This window comes from Gracilinanus agilis, chromosome 3 (genome assembly GCF_016433145.1).
Source record: "Gracilinanus agilis isolate LMUSP501 chromosome 3, AgileGrace, whole genome shotgun sequence".
NCBI classification, from domain to species: domain Eukaryota; kingdom Metazoa; phylum Chordata; class Mammalia; order Didelphimorphia; family Didelphidae; genus Gracilinanus; species Gracilinanus agilis.
Window position 1 is genome coordinate 241,670,423 of NC_058132.1, and position 17,926 is coordinate 241,688,348.

The window sequence follows — 17,926 nt, forward strand, 5'->3', positions numbered from 1 at the left end:
CATCCCACAGATTTTGGTAGGATGTCTCGTCATTGTCATTTTCTTCAATGAAATTGTTGATTGTTTCTATGATTCCTTCTTTGACCAATTGGTTTTGAAGAATCATATTATTTAATTTCCAATTAGTTTTTGATTTTCCTGTCCAAGTGCCCTCACTAATTATTATTTTTATTGCATTATGATCTGAGAAGGTTACATTTATTATTTCTGCTCTTTTGCATTTGTGGACTATTTTTTAACTCCATAATATTCTTTTTTTTTAAATCCTTACCTTGTATCTTAGAATTGTAGCCCCATAATATTCTAAGGACACATTTTCACACTCATAAATTAAAGCCAGGAAAGCTCTACTGAGCATGAATCGTTAGGCTGTATTATTTTTCAAAGGGTTTGTATATGTATGTGTATGTCATTGTATAGCAAGTTAGTGTGCAAATAATGATGGCACCATCGTCATGGTGTTGATTGCCACACGTGCCAGTTAGCTTTCCATGGCCTAGCCTCAATTCTGGCCAACTGTCTTCAAAAATGTATACTGTTGGTCTCAAAAGGGAGCAGGTGAGAAGACTGTGAATGGAGTTAAACACTTCCATACCACTGCAAGAATAGGGTATTTACAATTCACTATTGAATTATATTTCTGTTTATTCTACTTTTTTATGTACTAAATATGTATACCTTTCTCTATGGATAAGCCACTAAGATTATTTGTCTTTTATGTCTAAAGGCAACATTGTCAGTTCAGAAAATCAGTCCAATACTTTCAAGTAGTATGGATCTTGGCTCTTGTCTTTCTGATTCAGAACAAATTTTGAGCAAATATCTGGAACTGGATAGTCAAGCTAAGGTAAGTGATATTTTAATCAAGTTTTGCTGCGGTTACAAAAGGTGTACAAGGGGTGAAGAATCTGTATAAATCTTCATTTTGCCCTTAGTGGTTGCATGTACAAATTAGTATCATTGCATCTAATATTCTTAGTTTATCTAAAAATGTATCTCTAAACTTAGGAAAAGTGTTTGAGCTTATTATAGCATTCAGAATTTCATCCTTTGCTCAGGTACTTTGTGACTCCTCCCTTCTGTTCCTTCATGGGCAGGCATTAATGATATTTTAATAATGATACCCTTTGGGGGCTGGGGGTGGGATCTGGGAGGGTTTTTCTTCAACTTCATTTACAATTATCTATTGTGGAGGACTATAAAGAAAATTACTACTCCAGGAAGAATCCAAGAGGCAAGACAAGCCCTGATGGCCTACAAAAGGAAACTTTTTTTTTTTAAAGAGCTGGCATTCACGTTTCTTTCCTGCAATAATCACTGCCCCATTTTAAGTTGAAATTGTGCACTGAGGGCTTCAACTTCTTTCACTAAGAAACAATGGATATGACAGGTCATGACCATTTCCCTTTTTATACCTGTCTCCTTCCTTCAAAGACATCCTCATTTCCTCTCCTCAGCAAGCATAATGGCGAGAGAATTTAGTTCCATATACACACATATATGTTTATGTGACATAAACACACAACCTTTAGAGTATGAATTTTTAGCATTTTTGTGTCATGGACACTTTTAGCAGACAGGTGAAGTCTATAGACTCTGCATCAAAATAATGTTTTAAAATACATAAATTAAAATATATAAAATCAAAAAGGAAACCAATTATATTGAAATACAATTATCAAAATATATTTTTCAAGGCTCATGAACCACAGATTAGGAAATCCTATCTGGAATTTTAGATTGTATATGTTAATAATATATGGATTTTTATGTTATAGATATATGAATATGTAAATATACTAATATATATATATCTTCTGTTCAATTAAACAAACATTTATTAAATGCCAGAACATAAAGCACTGTGACTTTGTGTATTACTGAAAGATCTTAGAGTTGGAAAGACCTAGGTTGAAACTTTACCTTTGAACACAAACTGATTTGCACCCTTAGAAACTCACTGAATGCACCCAGGAAAAATCTTACTAAGTTGCAGAATATATTTTCAAAGATGGAGAGGATTTTCTCTTTGAGAACTTTATACACCAATAAAATTATAGATCTAGGCCAATTGCTTTCCAAGCATGAGGGCCATGAGCTCAAAATTATAATTTCCAATATGGCAAATATTGATAGATATAACCCACCCAAACAAAAGTTCTTAGGGGATTCCACAATAATTTTTAAGAATGTAAAGAAGCTCTGAGATCTTTAAAAATTTGAGAATTCAGATGAAGAATTAAAACTACATATATTCAAATGAGGAAATGCTCCAAATCTCTATTGATTAGAGAAATTCAAATTAAAATAACTCTGAGATAACACCTCATACCTATCAGAGTGGCTAAAAATATGACCAAGAAGGAAAATGAAAAGGGGTGTGTGTATATAGCTGGGATTGGGACACTAATGCACTTGGTAGAACTGTGAACTGATACAACAATTCTGGAGAGCAATACGGAACTATGCCCAAAGGGCCATAAAACTATGCATGTCTTTTGACCCAGAAATACCACTACTGGATTGGTATCCCAAAGAGATTAGCAATAGGGGAAAAGGACCTACTTGTCCAAAAATATTTTTAGCAGCTCTTTTTGTAGTGGCAAAGAATTGGAAACTGAGGGGGTGACTATCAATTGGAGAATGGCTGAACAAGCTGTGACATAGGGGTGTAATGGAAAACTATTGTGTCATAAGAAATGATGAACAAGAAGAGTTCAGAAAAACCTGGAAAGATTTATATGAACTGAGGCAAAGTGAAATGAGCAGAATCAGAATAGTGTATACAGTAACAGAAATATTGTAAGATGATCACTTGTGAAGGGCCAATTCTTATCAACAAAACAAGGTTCCAAGATCACCCCAAGGGACTTTTGATAAAAGACAAAAACAAAAACAAAGCAAGACAAAACAAAAAATCCTGTTATCCATAGCCAAAGAAGGAACTGTTGGAATCTGATTGCAAATAAAAGCACACCATCCTTCACTTTACTTCCTTCATGAGTTTTTGATTGTATATGTGATATGTGTTTTCAGTCACAAGTTGGAGAATATGGAAATACATACTGCATGAAAGCACTAATATAACCTATATAAGACTTTATACCACCTCAGAGCGGGGGGAGAGGACAATCCAAATTGCAGATGTCAGAAAACAACTGTCAAAACTGATTTCTCCATATAATATTTCTCCGAAATTGAAAATAATTTCTCCATATAAAAGAAAAAATTTAAATAAATAATTTGAGAAATGCTCATGTAGATCAAAAGAATGGAAAAAACACCACAAAACATAAAGCATTCTGTTGGGTCCTAGAGATACAAAGATGAAAAATGAAATAATTATTGACCTAAGATGCTTAGAGTTTAGACAAGAAAATGAGACATATAACTGAGTAACTGCTGTGACATACATATAAAATAGTTTGGATCATATAATTGCTTAAACTCTGTCTTCTAGGGACTGAGGCTGGTCCAAAATGCAGAAATATATTTAAACAGAGTGGCTAAGAGTTCCAGATCCAGGAAGATTGTAATTTCTACCATTGCAGAGAGTAGGATGAGAGCCTTGGATATACCATTAATTAGACTAGCAGGGGAGGAACTTTGAAGACCCAGGACAGCTGTGGCTGGATGTTGACTTCTTTACTGTCCTATTTCTAAGAAGAGTAATGGATTTGATTTAAAACTACTTCTTACTCTTTAGATATTCATTGTCTTAGGAGTATGATGGCTGTTTTAAGGTATTCAGAGTAAAAACCACCTTCTCTCAGTCTCAAGAGGAAAGTAATAATACTGTACTAGAACTTTAACAATAGCTACTCTCAGATAGACAAGGTCATTTTATCAAACACTGGTTACATTTATGTGTGCACACACACAATTGTGAGTAGCAAGTGATCATATTTATCAGAGCAAACCATGAAGCAGAAATCAGAAGTTATACAGATTAGAGAAGAGTATTTAATATAGAAGAGAAAATCAACTTTTCTATTCAAGAACAAGATAAAACCTATAAAAGGGAGAACAATATCCCTGGGGCAGTCTATTCTAGCAGTCAGGGGATGTAGGCATTGGGATTCAAAGGACATATTGTAGGACTGTCTTTTCCCTCAAATGTTTGTGACGTTCTTGCTCAAATTCTACTTCATACTCTTCTACTCTGTAATCTCTCCATACTTATATCATCATTGGTTCAAATGTCTGTCAGGTGTCATGTCTCTCTATGCATAAGCAGGATTCAATAACAGGATTCTTTCAGAGAATTGAAGAATTCATGTTTTATTTTTTCCAATTACATGTAAAATTTTTTTGAACATCTATTTCCTAAAGTTTTGAGTTCCGAATTTTCTCTCTTCCTTCCTCCTCATCTCCTCCTTGAAAAGACAAGCAATTTGATATAGATTATACATGTGTATTTCATGTAAAACTTATTTTCACATTAGTCATATTACAAAAGAAACCAGTTAAAAAAACTTTTAAAAAGTATGCTTTGATCTGCATTCAGACATTATTAGTTCTTTCTCTGGAGATAGAATTTTTTGTCATAAGTCCTTCAGAATTATCTCGGATCATTGTATTGCTGAAAATAGCTAAGCTATTCACAGTTGATCATCATATGATATTGTTCTTACCACGTACAATGTTCTCTTGGTTCTGCTCACTTCCTTTCCTGTCAGTTCATGTAAGTCTTCCCAGGTTTTTCTGAAAGTATTCTGCTTGTCATTTCTTTTATTTTAAAATATAATTTTATTTTAATTAATTAATTTATTAAAACCCTTACTTTCTGTCTTGGAGTCAATACTGTGTATTTGCTCCAAGGCAGATGGGGGTTAAGTGACTTTCCGAGGGTCACACAGCTAGAAAGTGTCTAAGGCCAGATTTGAACCTAGGACCTCCCATCTCTAGGCCTGGCTCTGAATCCACTGAGCCATCCAGCTGCCCCCTTAAATATAATTTTATTTTAAAAAATATTTTTCCAAGGTTACAAGATTTATGTTGGTTCCCTCCCCTCTTCTCACCCCACTCCCAGAGCTGACAAGCAATTCCACTGGGTTATACATTTTTTTATCACTCAATACCTATTTCTATATTATCCATTTTTGTAATAGAGTAATCTTTTAAAACCAAAAACCCCAAATCATATACTCATATAAACAAGTGAGAGATCATGTTTTTCTTCTGCATTTCTACTCCCACAGTTCTTTCTCCATATGTGGACAGTGTTCTTTCTCATAAGACCTTCGAGATTGTCCTGGATCATTGCATTGCTATTAGTAGCAAAGTCTATTACATTTCATCATCCCACAGTGTTTCAATTACTGTGTATAATTTTCTCCTGGTTCTGTTCATTTCACTCTGCATTATTTGGTCTAGGTCCTTCCAGATCTTATAGAAATCAAGTGATTCACCATTCCTTATCTGCTTGTTATTTCTCATAGCACAATAGTATTCCATCACAATCTATGCTACAGTGTATTCATCTGTTCCTCAATTGATTGGCATTCCCCCAATTTCTAATTTTTTGTCACCACAAAAAGAGCTGCTATAAATATTTTTATCTGTATAGGTACTTTTTCTTTAAAAAATTTCTTTGAGATACTGACTTAGTAGTGGTATTTGCTGAGTCAAAGGTTATGCATAATTTTATATCCCTTTGAATATGCTTCCAAATTGCCCTCCAGAATGGTTGGATTGGTACACAACTCTAACAATAGTGCAATAGTGTCTCAATTTTTCTAAATCCCTTCCAAAATTTGACATTTTCCTTTTTTGTCATATTAGTTGATCTGATAGGCGTGAAAGGATGCCTTAGAATTGTTAATTTTTAATTTGTCTAATCAGTGGTGATTTAGAGCACTTTTTCATATGAATATAGATAGCTTTGATATCAAACTGAAAGATTCAATTGGGGGTGGGATTAGAGTGTATTATATTACAATTTAGAACACTATGAAGTGTATAGGAGAATTATTAGTAAAGTAAAGCATTGTCACTCTGTTTTTACAAAATAGCTTAAAAATGTAAGATTTTTTTCTGTGAAATATTATTTTGCTTTTGGTGTGTGCTCTTAGAGACTTGTGCCTGGCTTAACCATATTTTTAGTGAGGATAAGAGAGGAAGAGAGCTTGGGAGGGAGTAGTCTTGCACCTGTTTCTTACAAAATGCCATTGTGAAGCGACTCTTATAATGAAAATTACCTTTCTTCAAGTGAGTACTAGAGAAGAATATTAAATAATCAAGCTATTCCTTGTGGCAAATGAGAGTGAAGCTTTTGCCTGCTAAGAGATCAGGTTGTTTCTTAAGGGTTTTTTTTTCTCCTTCCTTAGAATTAGTTCTTGGCTACTATTCTCTTTCCAGAGGAAACAGGAGATTCCTGATGGCAACAGAATCTATTTATCAAGCTTGTCATTTGGTAGATTTCACATGCCAGGCATACATTTCCCTCATTGATGAGTGTTACGAGTAAATATAGCTCACTCTTGTCAGCAAGTCTGTGAAATTGACTAAATGCTTTAAGCTATATTAGACCTATGGATTGATATGTAACATTTTCATCCTACAGTTGTTTAAAATCCTTCTTTCTCTGGCCAGCTCCAGTTTCAGATAATGATTAGTAGGTAGGAGAGACTCATTGAGTTAATCCCAGAATGAAAGAACAATTCTTGGATGGAAATTAGGAAAAGTAAAGCAATTGTTTAAAACAATGCTAGGTCTATTTGAAGTGTGTGATCATAATACTGCTGTTTTATGTTAAAAAGGCTAGTAGAATTTAGTACAGACAGGATCCAGGGTTTCACACTATAAATAAACTTTCTTTTATCAATGAGATAGACAAAGTATTGGGGGGGGGGACACTGTATAGGAGCCACAGACAACTTATGGCTATTTTGTTTTATTATTTAATTTTTTTTTATTTAAGTATTTTTTCATGGTTACATGATTCATGTTATTTCCCTCCCCTTTTCCCTTCTCTCTCCCAAAGCCAACAAGCAATTCCACTGGGTTATACATGTATTATCATTCAATACCCATTTCCATATTGATCATTTTTGTAATAATCTTTTAAGAGCAAATTTTGGCTATTAAAATTTTTTTAAGGTGGTACCTTTCACAGCGATGATTCTACGTACAAAATCAGTTGACTATATTTGCAATATTGTGTGCAGGTATATTCAGAAACCATTCATATGTGCAGTTCCCTGAATTTCATGTCAGTCTAGGACTATATATTTATACTTATGCCTTCATAGGAGACATCACATGAATTAGAAGCAGCTGTAAAAATCATGAAAGAGGAGGACACAGTTGAGGCTTGTGAGGAAGTATCCCTGTTCACAAAAGCTGCATTAATAAAGGATGAACTGGCTGTGCTTATCAGAAACATCACCTCCAAGGTGCAAGTCCTCCAAACCTATGTGGCATTTCTGAAGTCATCAGAGAAGGTATAGTACTTATAAATGGTGGCTCTTTATGTCCTCTAACAAAATCTCTTTCTACCTCATATGCTTTCCCTCTGTGGCTAGTTAGAGTTGTGTTTACCCTAATGAAAATCTTTCTTCTTGGAGCATGTGTACAGTTATATAAGCAGGTGATATTTTATTTTGAGAACCCTAAGATTATGTCCACCAATCAACAGAAGAAACCAAAGGGGGTAAGTTATTTTATTATAAATAGATAATATAATCTATTCTGTATAACTTCTCTGATTATATATTTGAATATTTCAAAAACTGTGATTTTTAGGGTGAACCTTCAGGGTCCTGATACCATTAACAATAGTTTAGTGCCTGGAAAGTCAGATATTCCTTTAAGCTAAAATTCCACAAAATAAAATAGTAAGACTGTTGCTAATCACATTCCACAAATAATTAATTTAAATAATGCATGGTATAGTGAAAAGAAAGAGGGATACAAATTCTGCTGAAACATGGCTTCTTCTGACATTTACCACTGCAAGTTATCATTTAGCCTCTCTTAGTCTATCCTTCTTCATCTGTAAAAAGGGATTAGTACTTATCTATAATACCTATTGAGGCTCAGAAAGGGATTCAGTGACTTGCCCAATGTCATGTAGCCAGTAAGTGTTAAAAGCAAGAATCAAATCCAGGTTTTCTTGACTTTAAGCTCAGCACCCTTAACCATTATATCATTCCATGGCACATTATGCCTATGCCTCACATTTGGCAAATAGCATATGCTACTTTGTATTTTTCCTTTTTCTTATGTATGTATGACTTATCTTCCATCTTAAAGGCAGGTTCTTTAAAGGATGGGAATTTGTCTCCTACATGCTTGTATGCTTAACACTGTTCTACATGTAATAAGCACTCAGGATGGTGGTTGTTGATACTAAAAATAATTTTTAAGCTGATTTTTTAGAATAAGCTCTTTCACATTAGAGCTAGTGATTATTAAAACCAGAGGTCTATCAGATCATGAGGGTCAAATGAAAACACAATTGTAAACTGCTCACCAAAGTGCCTGGCACCTAATAAATGCATGTTCATTTCCCTTCCCTCCCTCCCTTCACTCATACCATAAATAATTAATAGAGAAACAGATAACACACCTTTCATATATGTGGAGAGGAGACAAATTCTTAAACGAACAAGAGATAGAAGCAATTACAAATGATAAAACAGATAATTTTGATTATATGATATTGAAGAATTTATACAAACAAAATTAAATCATTTAGGGAAGTGGTTGACTAGGGAAAAATCTTTGTATCAAATTTCTCACCTAAGGATTTTGTGTACAAGATATACCAACAACTAACAATTATATATGGCTAAAAACCATTCCCCTTTATATAAGTGAACAAAGGATATAAACAAGAGCCCCCAAAAGAACAATCACAATTATTAAAAACTATATGAAAGAAAACTCCATACCATTTATAATAGAGAAATGAAACTTAGGAGAACTTTAGGTTTTACCTGTCACCAAGCATATTGGTAAATATCGTTACAAATAAAATTAATATAGAAGGATATATAAAAAGATATTAGGATTTTATTGAAAGCCATATTGGTAATTAAGCCACCTGCCTAATAAGAGCTAATTCAAATTGCCGGGCCATTACCTCCGCCCACCTGGCTTGTTCAGCAGGAAAAGAGAACGTACCAATCACGTTCTCCCTATTTAAGTTTCTGTTTAGGTTGGCTCACATCACCCCATAAGACAGGAAACCAGTTGAATCATGGGAAATATAGTTTTTAAGAGATCTAAATGTCCACAGTAAATTTGGATCAGGGATCTCAATATTAAGTTCAAGGATTCCCAAATTTCCAATATCACATTCCCCCCTGAAGAGCATGAGGGAAACTGGTCTCCCCAAAAGCTCTTGTAAACATAATTAACTTTTAAATTACAGAAATTTGGGGATAAAAGAAAAGAGGACAAAAACAACGAACCAATGATTGCTAGCTGCACTGACAAAAAGCCAATTAGGGGCAGTACCCTTTGGCATAAGAGTATACATTCAGAACAAATGCATTCAACTCCCCATAGTTCAATCAACTGCATCCCAAAGTTCAATTTGGATCTTCATGATCCAGTGAAGGTTCTTCAGGCATCTTTATGGTGCTTTTTCCAAACGGTTTCGTTGTCTGGATTCTGGGGAGATGGCAAATTTCTTATCCTGAAATTACTCTCAAAAGAATTTAAACTTTACATTATAGATTATAAAACATACATTCCCTTCTGAGGAGAATTATACAATATGACAAAAGGTGGGAATGTTGAAAGGGTTGTATAGAGATTTAGGTACACTCTGCATTATTGGTGGAATTGGTACAACTATTCTGAAAAACAATTTGGAATTATGCAAATACAAATTTTAAAATGTCCACATCTCTTGACCTAATAGAGATCCTATTGGTAAGTATATGCCTCAAGTAGGTAACTGACAAAAAAAAGCCTCCATATACGCCAAAATATTTATAACATGTTGTGGTGGCAAAAACAAAACAAAAATGGAAACAAAGTAGATACTCAACAAATAGAAAATCACTAAACAAATTATAGTACATGAATATAGTGAAATATTACTGTTTTGTACGAATGATGAATCTAATGAATACAAAGAAACACAGAGGGATACAGGGAAATCTAGGCAATATAAAAATAAAATAAATCAATAAAATCTATTTTTGAAAATACATTAATCCAAAAGAATCCCTATGCCTGATGCTCATAAATCTCCTGGAATGTTTTTCCTTCTTAGAACTACTCTAGTGCACTGATCAATCTACTGAATTTTGTCCCATTAGCTTTAATGTTTCACCTAAAATTAATAGGCATCTTTGTGTTAGGGCCTTTAGGTTATAATTTTAACACAAAATTCAGTGCTAATGTGGTTCTTATGGCATTATTGGTGTCAGCCTCTGGTAAAGTAAAGTGATGTCCAAGAATTCAGCACCATTTACATAGGGTTTTGGTTAGCATGCAAAGCAATTCAGAAAATTAAGATTTATTTTCACTACTTTTCATTGCCTTAACATTTTTTAAGAGCCAGCCGTAGGGATTCTAAAGTAATGTTCTTTTACTTAACATTCATTTTTTTCTCTTCCTCTGGCTTTCCTACTTTTGTATTTCTGCCTCACTCTAAATTATATCACACCACTTTGTAACATTAAGATGATCTGTGACAGGAATTGACCAAATTGCTGACATTTTAAAAAAACACTCAAAAAAATCTTTTTTGGCTGTTCTCAGAAGGTCTTATGGGGTAATAAACTTGTCAGCTCCATCCAAAGCCCACAAGCAGTCCTGTTTGCCAGCTGCCTAAATAGGTTCTTGAGCCACTGCAGTTATTTGACATACGCAATAATGATACAAATGTTGTTGAGAAGGATGCAAGTCTGAACTGTGTCATGTTGATTTGTTTTTCTTATATAGATGTGTTTGAATTTGAAGGATTGGTTTTCCTTTTCAAAAGAAGTTTCAGTGCCTCAATTTTAAAAATTTTCTTCTTTTTCAGGTAGAGGAACTAAGTAGGAGCTTAAAAAAGTTTTTCAAAACTGAGGTGACTCAACAGGAAAAAGGAGAAGCTCAATTCCTGTCTTGTGTGGAGTCTCCCGATACCCAGTGGCAATTGTTTTTAAAGGAGAGTTTTGCAGCTCAGGACCTGGGGCTGGAGTTTCTTAATTTAATAAATATGGTGAGAATGCATTATGTGAGTCACATCTTCTGTAAGCATTACTTATAAGTCATTAACATAGAGGAAGCTCACTCCTGGTTAAACCCATGTTGGATCTGAGAATATGCTCTGATGCTTTTCCACCCTCATCCACTGAAACATCCCCAGAGGCCAGTTCTTGTAGGCATATAATCCCGGACCCTTTGTTACTTTACATTCTCTGCTTTAAGATTTTAGCAAGAAAGGCATTCTGTTTATAAACCAAAACTTCATCATCATCAACACTACTACTATTACTAGATATCTGGCTAGATAAGGCATTTGTTAAGCTTTTACTTTGTGCTAAGAACTATGCCAAATGCCAGGAATCCAAATACAGGAAAGCAAGGCATCCCCATAGAGGAGAGACAACATATAAAGGGTTATTAGGAAGGGGAGAAGTGAACCTGCAGAGTATCATGGCAGGGAGATGACTCAGAAACATTATGGAAGCTTGGACCCGACAAAAGCTCACCTATCAGGATGGGGATCCAACAGTATGTCCTGAGCTCTGGGAGAGAGAAGGTAGAGAGAGTGTTTGAGTAGAGATTCATGGTAGAGAGATAACCAGAAAATCTTTCTTTTAAAACATGAATGAGAATAAACATTATTATTTAGAAGTTATGTCCAAATTCCTTCCACAAGACATCACCAAAATTGTAATCTAGAGCTTTGGCTAGAATTTTCAAGCCCTTGGCATAAAGCCTCACATTAAGTTACTTTATACCAAATTCTGTAACGTAGTAAGTTACCTTGTAGCAGCTTCTTAGGTATTAATTTATCTAAATAGGAAATGACCTATATGAAATATTGGGAACTTATTGAATCTTTAAAGTTGGAAATCATCTTAAAGGTCATTCCGCCTAACCCCCCACCAGATAAAAGAATCTTTTCTGTAGCGTTCCTGACAGATGCTAATCTAAATCCTGCTTGAATACTTCCAGAGATTGGAAGTTCACTATCTCAAAAGGTTGCCCATTTATTCAGCATTTAAATGTTTAATGTGTGCCACACACTTTGTTAGGCAGTTGAAAAGACCCATTGTTGGAAAGGTCTAGGCATTAAAATTTTTTTTTATATGTTCAGCAAAAATCTGCTTTTTCTGTACCTTTTAATCATGAGTCAAGTTTACACTCTCTCGAATTATACAGAATAAGTCTACTTTCTTTGTCTTTCAATGAAAAAAATAAAAATAAAAATAAGTGTAATCCTTCATTTGTTTGAAGGTTATAATTTTTCCCCTTATAGATAATAATAAATATTTATTAAGTTCCTGTTTTGTAGCAGGTGCTGTGTTAATTACTGAGAATACAAAGAAAGACAAATAGCAACCCTTGTTCTTGAGGGGTTCAAAATCTAGTCAGGAAGACTGATGTGTAAATGATTATGTCCAAACTAGCTATGTTCAGGATAAATTGAAAATGATGAACAGGAAAGGTTTCCTGTAGGAGGTGAGATTTTTGTTGGGACTTGAATGAAGCCAGGAGGCCACTAAGACTGCCTCCTCTTCTTGATCCCTATACCTTACTGCTTCAACCCCCTTCACACTGCTATAAAGGTACTGCTGCTGGGACACTCTTTTGGCTAGGCTACATTAATCTTGCATTTATTCCCACTGATAGTATCGAATCTTCTTTAAAAATGCTTCTCAACACACTCTTTTTCTATAAAAGGGATGAATACAAAGCCTCTCCTTTTGCTCGTCTTTGGATCCCCTGGAAGTTCAATAAATTCAATTTCTCCAAACTCTGAAGTTTTTCCCAGATTTCCCCCTCAGTATTTTCTTTATCAAGTCATATAACTACTCAACAATCATTTCTTTACAAGCACCTACTTGATAAAAGGCCTTCAGCCAGTTGCTGAGGATACTCTGATGGATCTGTGACATCATTATCCAGTAGCAGCAGCAGCAGCATCATGATCATTATTATCATCACCATTATTATAGCTGGTGTTTATATAATAGCTACTATATATACCTATGCCTATGTATATTACACATGTATATTACTCCTATACCCATATGGTATCTGCTCTTTTCCAAGTATTGTGCTAAGCATTTTGAAAATATTATCTTTGCTATTGTTATTTTATTTGATCCATCCAAGAGCTCTGAGTGTTTCTTCCCTTGATGGAGACGATAGCTCATCCTGTCTGCCTGAATTACACACTCATTCCTTTTCTTCCCCAAATTTTCAACAAGGGAACTTTGTCTACATTTTGTGAGTATATAGAGGAGCATAAGGTTTGTCTATTGATTATATCTTCCTCAGACACGACTGTCCCATTTTATTTTTCACTCATACATTTCTTTGATCTTTGATGACATCTTTATCCTAGATCACTTCTATAAATCATCCTTATGTATAATTATAAAAGCAAATGCAGGTCTACAATGGACTACCCCATTCCTTCTTGAGTGATAACTCATTTTCAGTTTTGTAGAAACTATTCTGCAGCTTTAATAACTATACATGGAATGTACATAATCACACAAATGTACTTATAATAACTAACTACTGTAATGTTGATATTAGAAAAATGGGCCTCTGTTTCAGGGAGAAATCTGAGGTTATTGAAGAAATGTTGAGATTTCCCAGAGGTAATTCAGACTGCTTTCTTCCTCTAGTTCAATTCTGCACTGAACTCATGGACCAATTACATTATCTAAGATACTAATCTGCATTTGCACGCATGCACGTACACACACACATACACGCAGAAGCACACTGTAAAACTAATTGTAGATTGTTCATATAGCCTGAAATATATATATGCCTATATATATATATATATACATATACATACACGTGTATAAAATTAATATTTGAAATAATTTTGACAGCCTGGAATTCTTAGTCAAAAACAATCAGAAGAAATTCGATATGAAGAAATTCAAAGTTCTTCATTTAGATGAAAATTTTCAGTTTCAAAAGTATAGGAAGGAGGATATTCTTATGATTCTTTGTTTTTCTGTTCAGATGATTGGCTCTACCCAAAAAGGAAAAATATATCTATATATCTATATAGTTCCTGCATTTAAGGAATTACTTGTAATTACAATGACAGTGTATAAAGAAATGAGTGTTTAGGTGATTACCTGAGAGTACAAACAACTAGAGATATTGGCATTCCTTGTTTCTTCAGCACTTCCTTAAATGAGATACTTTCCAAAGCCTTTTCATCCTGATAACCCTTTTTCAGATGCTCTCTGATTCATCTACTTCCCTCATAAAGTGGAGCATATGGAATTAAATACTATATTCCATATATATTCTTACCAGTCAAAAGTAGAGTGGGCCAATTATTTCTCCCTGTTTAAACCAGGGGCTCCTAACCTGGGGTACACAGACCCCCAAGAGGTCTGTGAACTTGGATGGGAAAAATACAGTTATTTTTCACGAAATGCTAATAAAACTTAGCATTTCTTTCATTTACTTGAAAATGTCACTCTGAGAAGGAGTTCAAAGTCTGCATTATATTATCAAAGGGGTGCATAACAGGAAAAAAAAAACATTAACCACTCTATTCTAAATGTTTTATTTTTCCAAGATTTTATTAGCTTTTTAATTCTTCTTTTAAAGCAGCTAAACTATAGCATTAGCTTATAATTAATTCATAGTGACCTAAGACCCTTAAATGTTTTTTACATGAGTTACTGCCAAGATATTCCTATATTTGCAGAACCTGAGACTTTTAATCTTAATGAAAAACCTTGAATTTAAATTTTTTCCTATTGTTTCTTGCCCCCAGAATTCCAGGTTGCAACATTATTTCAAGTCTTGATTTTATTACCTTATCTTCTAAATTAGTATTCCCTGGGGGCAGCTGGGTGGCTCAGTGGATTGAGAGCCAGGCCTAGAGATGGGAGGTCCTAGGTTCAAATCTGGCCTCAGACACTTCCTAGCTATGTGACCCTGGGCAAGTCACTTAACCCCCATTGCCTATCCCTTACCACTCTTCTGCTTTGGAGCCAATATATAGTAATGACTCCAAGACGGAAGATAAGGGCTTAAAATAAATAAATGAATGAATGAATTAATTAATTAATTACTATTCCCTGATAATCAAGCATTCTATGGGTCCATCCAAGTCATTGATAAAACATTGAAGCAGATCATTCTAAAAGCAGAAACTTATAGCATTTTATGGAGGACCTTTCTCTATGTTAACTTTCTTTCAGTAATCTACACATTTCACACTTGATCTTTGCCAAAAGGCTGAGAACTGATAATCATTTCAGATATTATAGATTGACTACTTATGAATCTACAAGATCTTTTACATTTCTTTCCTTTCTACTTCAACAGTCACCCATCTAGTCAAGGCAGTTACCATCTCTTCTCTGGACTACGGTAGTGACCTAAATGGTCCACTAAGCCAAATCTCATCCTTTTCCAATCTATGTGTTTTTAAGATGTCAAGTTTTCTTACTATCCTAAGCCTCAGTTTTGTTATGTGTAAAATGAGAGGCCATGAAGGTCCTTCCTAGCTCTAAATCTTTGGCCCCTTGCTCTCTTGCCTTTTATTTTAACCTTTACTTTCTGTCTTAGAATCAACAGTTGATTCTAAGATGGAAGAACAGTAAAGGCTAGGCAATGGTGGTTAAGTGATTTTATTTGCTCAGGATCACATAGCTAGGAAGTATCTGAGGCCAAATTTGAACCCAGGACCTTACATCTCTAGGTCTGGCTCTCTATCCACTGAGCTCCCTATTTCTATTGCATTTTAGTATAAGACAGACTCCTTAGCCTTGTATTTAAAACCCATCACAATCTGTTATTAGCCTAACCTAATTGCCTTCATGCACTTTATGTTGTAACTAAACTGGATTACTATTACAGAATCTTAAAGATGCAATTGATTTCAGAGGCCAGTGAATCCAGTCAATACTCACTTCTACGACAACCTCAACTACAAACAATTACTGACTACTCTTTGGGTCCAAACATTCAAAGAATCCCAAATCTTTTTCTGTTGTGTAACATATATCTTCATTTTATTCACAACTAAAGCATAAGGGTTTTGTTGCCTGCTTCCTTGAATAAATAAATAAGGTTAATCTCACATGATATTTTTAAAGGAGGAATGCTATTTTTTAGTGATCACTGCCTCTCTTTATAAATGCTCAGAAACTATTTTCTTCATACTGTTTTTAGAATATTGTTGAGAATAGAAATCAACCTCATTGGTCCATAGTTTGTGGACTTCACCCTCTTTTTTTTGAAAACTGAATCATTTGACCTTCTTGAGTCCTGCAGCATCTTTTCCAATCTTTCAAAAACCAAACCATTAGTAGCAGCCCAACAATAATAGTTGCCAGCTTTCAGATTTAATTAATTTGGGCTTAGTGACCAAATTCATTGAGGCCTGATTGCTTAATTTATCTCAAGTTAGTATCATTCCCTGCTTAAACATTTCTGCTCCATTCTTCCCAACCTAAAAATCATTTTCCTTGGAAGAATAAAACAAAAATCAGATAAGAGAGCAACCTTCTCATAGTCATCTATTATCACCATCCAATGCAACCAGAACAGTAGTTCTATACTTTCTATAATCTTCTTCTTGCCTTTACATAGCTAAAAAGAAACAAACCAACACCATTTTTTTTACTATCCTTAGCATTCTTCAATAGCCACAGATTTTTCTTTGTTATATTGTTTATGAATCAAATTGAGAATAGGAATTTCCTTCACTGGTTCTTCATTTGATGAATAAAATTCACACAGATGCCTTAAAAATATTTGATTAATCCTGAAGCCACATCACATATTCATCAGTTTTTCTGATGGCTAAGAAAGAGTACTTGTAGAAAGCAAGATAGTTGAAGTCACTTATATAATTAAATCAATAGGAATTTGTTAGGCACTGATTATTACCATTGGTATTCGGTGGGATTTCAATCAGGTGAGTTCTCAAGCCATTGAAGCACATTTATCTCTGTTTCGTAATCTTTCACAATGTGTGACATGGCACAGAAGCTTGTTGTAGTAGCCCATTTCCATTTGGGAGTTTCTGTAATTATCAGACTGGACTTCATCTTTTTTTTTTTTTCCACACTTCAGATTGGACTTCTTCTGATAATGGTTTTGGTATGTAGCCTTGAGCGAAAAAAAGTGTTTTTTATTGGTAAAAATGATCTTTCTTCCAGTCTTCAGTATTCTTGTCTTTGATTATCTTGTCTGTGTTAAACCTTTTTTACGAGGGAGTAGTTAGAAAACTTTAAATTTACTAGTCTTCTTCCTATTATTCCAATTTCAAGATGCCTATGACATATTGTAGAGAAATAATCTTTCCATCTGTCAGGTCCCTCTGAAGGTTTTTGATTATTTTCCAAGGACTTCTCAGCCTATTTTGCAAAATTTGTCACTTTGGGGCATTGTTTTTTGTCTACAGATACTTGATACTTCTTTGAAATTAACTAGGTTTTATTGCTGCCTCGAATAACCCTGGAAATGCTCAATTTCCCATAGCTACAGACCCTACAATATCTTTAATACTCATTGAAGTGTGCTCTTTAGGGCAATAATTTTTTCATTTCTCTAGAGTAATATCCTCTTTAAAAAACATGTAATTATAAACACACAAAAAAGAGAGCAATGAAATACATGTATGGAAAGTAATCCTATAATTAACTGAGAGAATTAACCACAGGGAGAAAAAACAGCTTGTTCTGAGTTAACTCCATTTAGGCAGAAATTATATAAAATTATTGCTTTTCCCAAGTAATTCATAACCATT

The 17,926-nt window shown here is 34.3% G+C and overlaps 1 protein-coding gene across 1 annotated transcript in view; it reads left to right on the plus strand.

Moving 5' to 3' along the window:
- Positions 1-17,926, plus strand: part of CCDC141 (coiled-coil domain containing 141) — a 280,596-nt gene that overhangs the window by 200,738 nt on the left and 61,932 nt on the right. The window contains exons 10-12 of the mRNA XM_044669079.1: positions 728-847; positions 7,254-7,445; positions 10,988-11,167. Of these exons, the coding sequence (XP_044525014.1) occupies positions 728-847; positions 7,254-7,445; positions 10,988-11,167 (492 nt within the window). The remainder of the gene's footprint in view (positions 1-727; positions 848-7,253; positions 7,446-10,987; positions 11,168-17,926) is intronic.